The sequence below is a fragment of the Pseudochaenichthys georgianus genome, chromosome 5 (genome assembly GCF_902827115.2).
Source record: "Pseudochaenichthys georgianus chromosome 5, fPseGeo1.2, whole genome shotgun sequence".
In the NCBI taxonomy this organism is placed as follows: domain Eukaryota; kingdom Metazoa; phylum Chordata; class Actinopteri; order Perciformes; family Channichthyidae; genus Pseudochaenichthys; species Pseudochaenichthys georgianus.
In genome coordinates, this window is record NC_047507.1 from 12,541,409 (window position 1) to 12,554,401 (window position 12,993).

Genomic DNA, 12,993 nt, shown 5'->3' on the forward strand with positions numbered 1-12,993 from the left:
ACTATAACTCCTTTTGAACAGTTGGTAATTATGTGTATTATAAACTGTTCTGCTGTGGAAAGAAAATTGATTTAAACTTTTCTTTCTTCTACAGATTTGGATTTCATCCAAGAAATGCCATCTGTTGACGACAGCGTTGAAGATGAAACCATTCAAACAGACATCCTTTTATACACCAACTGTAATCCATAACCACTCTGTAAATAGTTGTCCTAATAATTGTTTTTAAAAAAGTCTGTAAATGTACTGTACTCAAACATTTCAAAATTCTTAACTGACATGGCTGTCCCTGTAAACCAGTCTCATATCTCTTGCAAAGGATCATAGAGTGTCTGCAGTCTTTCAGTGCTTACCTGCTATTTGTAACACAATGCTAATAATCGTGGTGAAATTAAATGAGCAGAATGTTATTAACAAGCAACTTACGGATTCTAGAGGAGTTTTGTCAAATGTGGAGGTCCGTGAAGAATTGTATCACAAAGGCAGCAAACACCATTATGCCTTTTTGTCCCATTTCCTTTTGTACAGATGTATCAAACTTGTTAAAACATGTGTCCTACTTTTTTTCTCAGAAATAAAACACATTCACTCTTTCCTTTCTTTTGATCATTCGTACAAGCTAGTATTTTACTGAAGTGAAGGTTAGCAACTTGCTTTTGTATTTGAAATGTAGCGGATTTACAGTGATGATAGGTGTCCTTTGTGTATTTATTTGCACAATAACTTCTTTTGTATCCAAACCAAGATGCAAGATCTTTAAACAAAAAAATGTGTGGCTAACATCTAACAAAGTCTAATATTTTAATTAGTCAAATAGTTAGTGAATTTATGGCACAAATTTAAGATGGGGAATTAATATAGTCGAGTAAGTTATCCAAATGCATTTCCTTGATTAATGAAAAGCAAATATGCAACACCAGAATATCTAAACCCACATTAAAGAGTTAACATAATTTGAAGAGAATCGATTGATTTGTTCACAATACTTTACTTTTTAAAAGTGAAGAAGAAAATGAAACATTGTAGCCGACATGTCGCATTAAACTGTATGACAGATAGTTAGATTACTGTAACTAGCCTACTAACAGTTCTATCTAACAGGAAATGTTATGATTCATTGCGCTCAGCAGGAACCCACTCGCATATACTTCCCCTAAACCTTCTGCTTTTCCGACTTCTTTAGAAGTAAAGGTTTCAAAATATTTCCTATTTATTTTCTTGGATTACTATTAGATCGGGAACTGAGATGTCACAGTCACGTACTTAGTCATTTCCAGTCTGTGCATGCAATGCACAGCTCTGGAGCCAATAGGGGAGAAGGGGGTAAGTTGAGCCAGTGGGTAAGTTGAACCACCCCCTGTAACCAGGCAACGCCTTATAGTTATAATCAAGTGACCAGAAATTATGCAAGCTCCACCCATTTCTCATTGCCTGTGAAAGAGAGATACTCATTGTGGTCTGGTAAGTAAACATTTTTACGAAAAAACGTGTTTTGCTTGTCAAAATACATTTTCTAGATGTCAGCTATATCGGCTGTCATGTCAAAAAAAAGTATCCAGGTTTAAACACATATATTGTATATGTTGATGTGTTGGGGAGTGTATTAAACCATGTGACTCATTAAGCTAAAGATGACCCTGAATTTTAATGCTAGGCTATTTTTTCTAAAATGGTGGGCATGGGGTAAAGTGAACCATGGGCCTTGGGGTAAGTTGAGCCAGTTTTTCAATGGAGAAATGAATGAAAGTAGGCCAAGTTGATAATAAGAGCTCATTGTAGGCTACATTTAAAGTTGAATTTACCCTGTGTTTGATTGGTAAGATGTATGAAATTGTATCATGTATCATGTCACTTTTTCCTTTTAACATGTTAAAAAAAAATCAATTCAATCGAAATTTATATCAAAAATATTTGAAAAACTAAGCTTGTATTTGGTTTGTTATTTATTGTTTATAGTTACCTTTAAGATTTGTTGTAGGTATGCCCAGGTTTGAACACTGGGGCAAGTTGAGCCCATAGCTAGACTGTATATAAAGGTTGAGCCACAACACTTTTTTTTTTTTAGAAGTAATATTTTCACTGCCCTTGATCAAATATTAATTATTATCATTGCCATTGATAGGAGACATCCTGAATTATAGGTGTGTGTTTTCATTTTTACTATGTGTAATTTCTCCTTGCTTAGAGGACAGCATAACTAAAAAATGGTTCAACTTATCCCACTCTCCCCTACTCTTATGTGGTTTATAATAGTCTGCCTTTAGAGCTGCAAACCATATGACTGACTCTTACTGTAGGTAATGTGTATGGGTTTTACTCGAAATAAACTAGGCTCATAAGGCAACATGTCACCAAGTGTAATACCGGAGTGAAAAAGAAGAAAGAAATAAATATATATAAAATAGTGAAACAAACAAAAGGTAACATTTTAAAGTAAAAATACTTATCAAATACACCTGGTTTTAAGTGCCTTCTTATTTTTAATAGCAGTAAATGTTACTGCACTCTGTACATTTCCACTATTCTTCTGTTACGTCAAAGTGGACCTTTACTTATTATTGGCTAACCCAGCACACATACATTAGCGTTCAGACCATCCTTCAGTAATGAATCACCGGAATATGTTTGCAAGAGGCTACAACTCAACATGTGGGCGCTCGCGCGAAAGGGTCGCGTCACGCCCACCACCAGGAGGAGGACGACTACAAATAAGAGCGAGATAACGGTGAGGGTTCACACACATATTCCCCTTTGAGCCGCGCTGCAGATTCGCTGGAAACACAGTTTGGTCAAAGAAGAACACACCTGTAGTCATGTCTGAAGGTAAGTTGTACTCTCATTACTTGTATTTGTTGTCATACACTTCCGGTGCTATTTAAACAACAGCAACAACCATTTGCGATGTAATTGCATAAAAAAGTCGTGTAGTAGCCTAGTTCACAACTAGGTAAGTTATTGAACAGAAACTCGGCTATGCGTAATGATATGTATTTATTCTACAAGTCAAGGATTTTGCTTTGCAGTTTTATCTCCACCGTTTTCGATACAGGTGTTTGTGTTAAGGCAACTCACTTTCAGTTTATTTAATGCAGTGCTCATTTATTCTAGTCACTGACAGAATAGTAAATGAGAAGGAAGGTCAAACAATGTTGTCAGAATATACTGTAGTCATGATGTGTCCGAAATAACCTGACAAATGTTAAGTTGTCACATCCTGCATCATTCTGTCAAGCACACAACCGCCTGACATCTGAAGCCGATGCATCTAAAAAAAAATTGAACCGCATGTTTGAGCTGATGATTGTTGTCCTGGGACCCTTTTAATAGCAGCTGAAAGCAGCTGGAGTCAACTGCTTTATAGGAAGGCACACAGACAAACATACAGAGACACAGAGACCTACACACACACTCACACACAAAATAGTTAACTTGTAGGCCCTTGTAAAGACATTTAAAACTCCTCAAACACCTTTAAAGGTTGAAATACAGCATTGACCTGTGTGCAGGAAACATGTGTAATATGCCAAACATGTCTGAGGAGTAGTTTCACATTGTATCGAAGAAAAGGTAGAATAGGCATACGATTGTCACTTTTAGGTGGCTTGTGAACAGAACAGTAAGTCTGAAGTCATAAATAAATGCTTTTTCTATTTTCTTTATTCAATCTTCACAGGATGTTACTAATATGTATTTTTTGCAGCAACTACACACAAATAGAAATGAGCAAATATAACACCACTGACTACAGAATTTGCTGTTAGAATAAACAGCACATTGATGAAGAAATGGCACCTGTTTTCCATCTGTTGGAAGCTTACAAAGCATTTAGTTGAAAGTGTCTGTGATGGAGCGCTGAAGTCAGCATGGGTGTTAACTACAAGACTGAAAACTCCATTCACTTCTGACGGGAATGTATTTATTTTTCCAGGGTTAAAACACTGTTTACTGTACCAGTGGCTACACAGTTGACACTAGCTAGATTTGTTGTCATTTCCTTATTAGGCTTGTGCTGCCTGTTGAGACAGTGCCTCTGTGTGTGGTTCTGCTGGTTATGGGTGGTACAGTTGGACTGAATTGTGGGCGTGCACAACATGTAGAGGTCAGTGAGGAGGACAGGGTCATTGCTGTGGAATCTCTGCCCATCCGTTTCATATTAAAGCCTTGTGCTGCAGTTATTTAACCCAATATATCAAACTGCATGTTTGCAATACATTCACTGTGCAGTTTGGCTTTGAATACCCACATGAATACCATCTGCTTCACCACATGCTGTTGCACTGTGGTTTTAAATCAAAAGAGATGTTCTCTTGTGGCCAAAAAAAACACCCCACAAAACTTTACAGAAAGCATTACGTCAGTTTCCCAGTGCACCATTTGTCTGCTGTGAACGTTTCAGGTTCATGGACATTTATATGATATTAATCTTTATAATTTTAGTTGTATTGAACTCTTGGCATGAGGTGCGATGTACTTAACAGTAATACTCTTCTGTCTTCAAAATAAAACAGTAAAAGGAAATCTGAATTTCCTGGACCCAAGTGAGATATTTCTTTCTCCAGATGTTTTTTCTCAAACACGATTAAATAGCATAATGCTTCATGCTTCCATGCTGATTTTTTACATGATATTTGCCCATATCGAATGGCTGGAGAGTATTCACAGGCGGAACGGCAAAGCCCTCCTTATCCCCTGACTACAATATACAGCTGTCCCAGAATAGGTAGCGTTGTCATCTATAAGGCATTTACCCCAATTAGTGACACAAACGTGTCTTCAATTAGAAACTGAACTAAGTTCAAGATCAGTAAAACATCAGAGCTACAGGAAGGTTGAGGAAACATTGAGGAATAATGGACTTGGTGTAAAACAGCAGGAAAACTATGCAGCTTTGTGTTTGTTTACCCAAGTCTAGACCTGACACTCCTATATCCACATGAGGGTCTCCAGGTAACACAGCATATGTTAGCATATGGTCAGAAGGTAACCTTCTGACATGTCATGGAGCAGTAGGTAGTGAATAACGTATATAGGGAGACCTTTAATTTGTCTAAAAACAGGAAATCAAAGGGTGTGATTCTCTTTAGTCACAGGGTGCCTGGGGAGAAGGAGTGGTTATGTATTTGCACACTTCACAAGCGGGCTGTGTTTACTTATTGATAAGTCTCTTTTGAAATGAAACGATCTTACCATTAAAGTGTTTTTATCCCAAAGTCCACACAATTTGGCTTTGAGGATAAATAATAAACATTTGACCTTTTTTGTTTTGTTATATAAGTCAACTTGTAGCCAGGAAAGTAAAGAATACATAAAAACATGTTAATTGCAACAACAAGATTCAGACTCTCCGTACACTACAGATCTCTGGTTAATTTACCACAAGTCTGCCATCGGAAAAAAACAAGTTATTCACAGTTTTACATTATAAAACGTAATCAGGAGTTGTTGTGGCATTTAAATGATTCAATAAACATATACTATATCCTCCTATGAAATTCAATTACGATCCAAGAACCGTGCTTAGAGAGTGCTCAAAATAGATGAATATAGAACTATATGTTCTACTCATTTTAATGAATATAAAGAGAGCTACTTGCTATGTAACACGTTATGCATTATTTGTTGAAGAAAACGACAACAGCTTAAGAGAATACTTAAAATAATTCACACCGTATTGAAGCAACACATAAATGTTTATAAGGTTGATAATGGTTGAGATATATAATGATCAACACCACTTTTTTAGGGTTATGCTTTCTGCTAATTTCTTCAGTGCTTTTTAAATGCCCTCACGTCTTTTCAGCTCTGGACATTGAACGCTGGAACCTGGAGTGCGAGTTCAACAACACCGACCATCGCACCGATCTCAACGGTGTGGACCGTCTGATCCTGAGGAGAGGCCAGGTGTTCACAATCAGCCTCTACCTTCGCTCCGGAACCTTCCAACCGGGAGTCAGCTCCCTTGAGTTTGTCGCAGAGACAGGTGCTACTACTACTTTACCTCTTTACTTTTACATCTTTCTGTACACATACAAGTTTAAGTAAAGGTTTTAAAATGTTATAAACGTTTCTGTAAGTATCCCTGTGATCACTTCCCTCTAATGCAGGACCTTAGTGCACATTGGAACTCACGGTGTGTTTTTTCTTAAGCAACCTATTGTGATTGTAGATATGATCGGGGGAAGCAGCTGTGGAGGAACATCAAGCAATTTCCCATTCATTTTTCAGTGACACCACTACTGGCTTTTACAAAGAGCACACTTACAGTAGCTTTAATATGTTCTGTTGTTTTGTCCCTTAATGTTCTGTGGGTGTTAGAGGTCAAAGCTGTTATTGTTAGGAGCCACAGTTACAGTTTACTCATCATTTTCTGCTGTTTGAACACTAAGTAAACACAGAGACATCTGACTACTCTCCTCAGTTCATATTTGGATAAACTCTCATGCAGAGTATGATGAGTCAGCTGCTACTCGCCATCATATCCAAAACAGGAAATGTTGCTTGCAGACAGGAAAGCATGTGTATAATCATAGATAACATTATCAAGCAATACAAGTCAAGTATGTTTTAATGGATCAGAGTAGAGCAATCCCACCCAATTAGAAGGAAGTGGCCTGCTCTTGTTTTAGTTGGATGAACCCGGTGGAAGATGTGAAGACATTTTTGGACTGAAATGAACACAGAGGATTTTAAGATTACATTATTTATCACAATCCAAAGCTGAACTGAGGTCACTTAGGGGGGGGGGCTTGAGAGAGTTATAATGAGATAACATTACGCAGTTAAGCTGTCCATGCATGAGAACAGATTCCAGAGATGTTTGAACTAAATATAGTCAGGGTTGGGAAAACAGGCAAATGCACCCTGAAAGTTTCCATTGCCCAGACTCAAAATATTTCCCAGATGGTATCTCTAACTAGGTTATTTGTCACATGCAGGTCCTCAGCCCAATGAGCAGTATGGCACCAGGGCCTCCTTTGGTCTGTCTGCCAGCATTGACACTTCCCACTGGAGTGCTGCTGTCACCAGCCCCCCCGGAGACATGGTGGCCTTGTCCCTCTGCGCCGCCCCTGACGCACCTATCGGCCGCTACACCCTGACCCTGGGGCCATCGGAGCGGATTGAGTTCATCCTGCTCTTTAACCCCTGGTGCCCAGGTGGGTAAACAGATCATACGTCAAGCTGTCATGTGGTGGATCTTGTGTTGCGATCTTAAGCTACAAAGTGCTTTGAAGTTCATGTGGTATACCAAAGTGGGCTTAAGACAGAAGTTATTTAAGAGCACTGCAGCACAGAGGGTATAGGAGAATGATTAGCTGAATAGTTTTGTTGAATAATTGTTGTTTGACTTTAAAGAAATAGTTAAACATTTTGGGAAATATAATTATTGATGTTTTTTTGCCGATCTACACTGTTCTGGTAAATATGGGCAAGCAGCCAGTTAAACTTAGCATAATGGAAACAGCTGGCCTGGTAATGCACAAAGCATCTGTAAATCCTACTTATAAAGCTGTGAATGAACTCCACCAGATTGCAGGGTGCTGTTAAATATGTTGCTTCCGAAGAAATTGAAGTCAACTGATGTTCCACTTCAGACATGTATTAGGACATTCATGATATTATTCTTAATGTTTCTTGGCAACAGGAGATGCAGTGTACATGGAAAATGAGCAGAGTTTGGAAGAATACGTCTTATCTCAGGATGGAATCATCTTTCGAGGCAGCTACAAACTTCCCATATCTACACCCTGGAACTTTGGCCAGGTACCAACACCAACACTGTTGCTGTCAGCCTCACTTCATCTTACACACTTTGTCCAGTCTGAGAGCCAACATTGTGTCTGAGTGGCAAAGGAGTTTGAATCCTCCTTATTTTGCTAACAGGAAGATATGTGCATTTATAAAAAATATTTGGCGCTTGAATTGGCTGAGGCATTTATATCTGACAGTGTACAGTCTGAGTCTGATAGCATGAGGGGAGTGTTATCTTTTCCTGCCTTTTCTTTGATATCTGACACAAAGTGTGATAAGCCTGGCATAAGCATTACTTGTGCAGCTATTGGGCTTTACAGCATGCCAGAGTTCCACGCTATGCGTTTGCACCGGTTTTAGTTGTTTCGAAACGGACTTCTCTAATCTCTCCTTGGTGATTTCACCATCTCTAACCTTGTGTCAGTAATAAGAAACTAATCAGCAGTTTTTTCTATACAGTTTGAAAGTGGAATCCTGGATACCTGTCTGCAGATTTTGGATATGAATCCTAAATGTCTGCGAAATCCTGGCAAAGACTGCTCAGGGAGGAGAAATCCCATCTATGTTTCCAGGGTGCTCAGTGCCATGGTACTCATTTCCTTTCACTTATCCTTTGTTCATCTGCACAGATGATGTCATTTTAAACGAAACATTTAAAACGCTTGGATTTCAGAATGTAAGTGTATTATTCCTTTGCCTGTTAGGTGAATTGTAATGACGACAAAGGGGTGTTGCTGGGAAAATGGACAGATGGCTATGAAGGAGGTGTCAGCCCCCTGTTCTGGAAGGGCAGTGTGGAGATTCTGCGCAACTGGGATAAACAGGCCTGTCAGCCGGTTCGCTACGGACAGTGCTGGGTGTTTGCAGCTGTGGCCTGCTCAAGTAAGATAGGACGCAGTGGAGCTTTGTGGCCTATCACTGAAAAACACATTCGATTTGTCTCAAATAGACACAAGAAATGTGTAAACACAGTAAATATATACATTTGTCTCTTCCTTTTAGCATTCCAATACTCATGTAAGTTGCTTTTATACCCTGTTAGTTTCCAGAGCGCTTGGCATCCCCTGCCGAGTCGTCACCAACTACGTGTCAGCCCACGACAACAACGGCGACCTGGTGATCGAACGCTACATCAATGAAAACGGTGACCTCCTTAAGTCTAGAGAAATGATATGGTAAGAACATATCTAATGTATGTACAGGAGGAGGCAGAGTTGCGTAGTATTTACATACTTTAAATTATGATCTAATATGTAGGGTTGTAACTTGTAACTAAAGATTATTTGCATTATCATTTTATGTGTAGATTGTCAGGAAATGGTGTAAAACATCCATCCCAGTTTCTCAAAGACCATGTTGAAGTCTTTGAATGTCTTGTTTTGTCAATGTTAACCGAAAGATAACCTTAAATAGGATATAGCAGATAAAGCAAAATATCTTAAAATAGCATATTCTACACTTCCGATTAAACGATTCAAATAGTTGCCAAATAATTTGTTTGGTTGATCCACTTATTTATTTGTCAATAATTGTTGCAGCTCTAATATTAACTTACATTTCTGTAGTTAGGCACATCACCCTGATTTGATTATTAACTACGACTTGACCGTCCAGTTTGCAGTAAATACTGACAACAGAAAGTGTAGGAGGCTGATGGTGTGTTTGTATCTGTAGGAATTATCATTGCTGGGTTGAGAACTGGATGAGCCGGCCTGAATTGAAATCTGATTTTCACGGCTGGCAGGCCAGTGACCCTACACCTCAGGAGAAAAGTGAAGGTACTGAACACACTTCAATCAATGAATACATGAGCCTACTTTTGATCAAGACAAATCCTCACCAAAGTTGATCTTTTTAACTTAGGAGTGTTCTGCTGCGGCCCAACCCCTGTCAGAGCCATTAAGGAGGGTGAGCTCACTTTCAAGTACGACGCCCCATTTGTCTTTGCTGAGGTCAATGCTGATGTCGTCGACATCATGAAGAAAAAAGACGGCAGCACATCAAAAGTCACCACATACACTACATTTGTGGGCCAGAAAATCAGCACAAAGAGAGTGGGCAGTGACGCCAGAGAGGACGTCACTCATCTCTACAAGTACCCTGAAGGTATAAAGAGATAGACTAAACTAAAATTCAATAGGGGTGGTCCTTATCATTTCTATATTATCACAAGACACCGTAAACATGACTTTATACTGTACAGGCCTTTTTCGCATATCAGCAGGTCACAAAGAGTTCACTTGCTGTTTACATTCTTACATTCCCTATCAGTATTTGTGTTATTCTTAATGTACATAAAGTGTTCAAGAAGGTCAGATTTAAGGTCCTATTTATAAAAAGGGTCAATTTGACATTAAATAAATATGACGTCCATATTTCCAGGTTCTGATGAAGAGCGGGAGGCTTTCAAGAAGGCTAACCACCAGAACAAGCTGCTCCAACAGCAGCAAAATGAAGGCCTACACATCGCCATCAAAGTCACGTCAGACATGAGAAAGGGCTGCGACTTTGACGTGTTCGCCGTGGTCACAAACAACACGCAAAGCGACAAGAAGTGCCGACTGGTGTTTGGATCCTGTGCTGTGTCCTACAGCGGACATATGGGAAATAATTGTGGTTTTAAAGATCTGCTCAATGTTGAGCTCTCCCCAGGAGCAGGTGAGGTAGTGTTTTTCATGTGAATGCTCTATACACTTGACTTTGCACTGTGAGTATTCAATAGATTGTGTGTTTTCTTCTAGAGAGGCGCGTCCCACTAAGACTGAACTACTCTAAGTACGGTGAGCAACTCACTGAGGACAACTTGATCCGCCTGGCAGTTCTGTTGATAGACTTCTCCAACAGTCAGGCAATGCTGGCTGTGAGGAACATTGTGCTGGAGAATCCTGAAATCAAAGTCAGAGTGAGTATATGACCTGCAACTGGAGCTATACATTATGGACAACTTTTAAATAACAATGCCAAAAAAGTGTATATATATATATATATATATATATACACAGTAATGTCCAAAGTCAAAACAAGCCCTGAAAATGTATTAGAAAAGTGAAACAAAAGCAGGCCAGTTAATAACTAGGACGTAGATATAGGATTAGAGTATTGTATCAACAACACATGTTCCCAAGTATGTATAAACCACGCTTTACCCAAGTAGGTAAAGTAAAGTAAAATAGTTTTCAACATATAGTGAGCCTTTCACTCACTAAGTTCTTGTGCTCTGCAGATCCTGGGTGAACCGAAGGAAGGAAGGAAGCTGGCTGCAGAGATCACCCTCAAAAACCCTCTTCCAGAGGCGCTGGAGAACTGCTGCTTCAGCATCGAAGGGTCCAACCTGACTTCGGGACAAGTCCTCTCTGAGAGGTTGTATGAGTTCCTTCTTACACAGATTGAAATCATTTTCTTTACTCATTAAAACTAACCACTGACCTGTCATAAATGAGCAGTAACTGACCACTCTGCAGACACAAACATGCACACAATCAATTATAATAAAAAAAGGTTCTCCAAGAATGAAATCTGATAGAAATCTAAATTCAGTGACAGGACGCAGAGCAACCAGACTCATTCTGCCTCTTTTGCTATGACAACACATGGGCAACTTTTGACCTTTTCAAATCATATTTGTCTGTCGTGGACATTTTTTTTTTTCCCATTCGACTTCCAAACTCTGAGTTATGTGTTATTTTGTTTTATGACTCGTTCCCCTGCTCTTGGTGCAGCCTCCAGATGTGTGGCTGGATGTGCCTCTGTTTAGTCAGGACAGGAGCCCACTGCTAAAGAAGCAGAGGCTTAGTGGGGCCGTGACCAGTTTAAGAATGCTATAATATACTAGTGAGGAGGCCTTATTGTTCAAGTTTTTTTAATGATCTTTAGTCATTTACTGTATGCTAAGTTCATAAACTACCGCTCCCTTCCCATCATCTCCATACATAGTGTAAACTGTCATGAGTCGTTAGTCAGTGGTAATTGATCGTCTAAACATTTATTCAATCAAGACTAAGAAAAATGTCTCTCTCTGTACGTGTCACAATCTTACTGTCTAAATATTTACCCTACAGGCTTGGCTCTTCAGTGGGACCTGGGGAGGATGCCAAGGTGAAAATATACTTCACTCCCACTCACTCTGGGCTGAGAAAGCTGGTGGTCGACTTCGACAGCAACAAACTGTGTCATGTCAAGGGCTACAAGAATATCATTATCGGGAAAAAATAAAGCCTTTACAGTCCATGAGATGGCCGGGCCGGCACTCTTTTGTCAACAGTTACTGCAAGCCTTTAGCCATCTAAAGATATGCAAATTAACCCTTTTTTGCACAGTTTGAAAACAAAAAGCTTTTCTACTCAAATTTCTTTCTAATCTCACTGTTTAGTCCAAAATGCTTAATGTATATTTTTCTGAGCCAGATATTTTAGTGACAATGCTTTATGCTCATTAAGGCTTATTAAATCTGTGCATGCTAAAATGTTGACAGAATATATACTGTGATCTGAATTAATAGCTAGTCACTTTAGTACTATGTTTTATTTTTATACCTTTTCATTGCTACAATTAAAAGAGTTGTTGCACCCTTGCATCAAAGCAATGTGTTTATCGTTTTTTCAGCTTCACCTTTCACCATATGGGTAGAGTACTGACATCCTATAGTAATTACAAATAAATGGTGGTCTATAAAATATAGACCCGTGGATGCTTTAGGTGATCTGTCTTCTGCATGGTAAGCTGCAGTAATATAACAATTTCCACTGCTCTTCCTTTAGACTATAACAACACACCAACTTTTACAAGACATTTACTTCTACCATTCATATGGGCATGTGTGTGGGCATGCAAGTATGCATGTGTTATTCATGTTCCTAATGTTAGAGAAAGTGCTGCTCTCTCCTGGTCACAAACAGTAATTGCAATGGTTAAAAAAAAGGCCAGAGAGCTTCTTTTTGTGTGGCATGCTGCTGGGTGCCAAAAGAAAAATACAATTTTAACAGGATGTGTAGTGAAGTAAAAAGTACAATATAAAACGCCAAATAACCATCGTTTTAACCTTCTCCAGTGAATACAAGTAATTACCTCTTTGATCTTTGTTCTTCCAGTTAAAATTCAGGACACATAGGGAGAAGGGGGTAAGTTGAGCCAGTGGGTAAGTTGAACCACCCACTGTAACCAGGCAACGCCTTATAGTTGTAATCAAGTGACCAGAAAGTATGCAAGCTCCACCCATTTCTCATTGCCTGTGAAAGAGAGATACTC

The 12,993-nt window shown here is 39.1% G+C and overlaps 2 protein-coding genes across 3 annotated transcripts in view; both read left to right on the forward strand.

Moving 5' to 3' along the window:
* Positions 1–593, forward strand: part of quo (quattro) — a 28,931-nt gene extending 28,338 nt beyond the window's left edge. For both annotated transcript variants that reach the window (XM_034083214.1, XM_034083215.1), the window contains exon 24: positions 95–593. The gene's annotated coding sequence lies outside the window, so the exon portion shown is untranslated. The remainder of the gene's footprint in view (positions 1–94) is intronic.
* A 2,124-nt stretch (positions 594–2,717) lies between these two features.
* On the forward strand, positions 2,718–12,327 carry tgm2b (transglutaminase 2b). Its single transcript, XM_034083863.1, has 13 exons — positions 2,718–2,823; positions 5,801–5,980; positions 6,936–7,154; positions 7,643–7,761; positions 8,209–8,337; positions 8,454–8,631; positions 8,792–8,924; positions 9,424–9,527; positions 9,613–9,855; positions 10,132–10,407; positions 10,491–10,651; positions 10,973–11,109; positions 11,808–12,327. Exons 1-13 carry the CDS (start codon positions 2,814–2,816, stop codon positions 11,959–11,961), a joined length of 2,043 nt encoding a protein of 680 aa, XP_033939754.1. The 5' UTR covers positions 2,718–2,813; the 3' UTR covers positions 11,962–12,327.
* Positions 12,328–12,993: the final 666 nt, after the last annotated feature.

Coding starts and splice junctions, on each gene's coding strand:
- tgm2b (XM_034083863.1), top strand. Junction 8,338..8,453: donor CCAGGGTGCTCAGTGCCATG/GTACTCATTTCC, acceptor TTTGCCTGTTAG/GTGAATTGTAATGACGACAA. Junction 8,925..9,423: donor AAGTCTAGAGAAATGATATG/GTAAGAACATAT, acceptor TTGTATCTGTAG/GAATTATCATTGCTGGGTTG.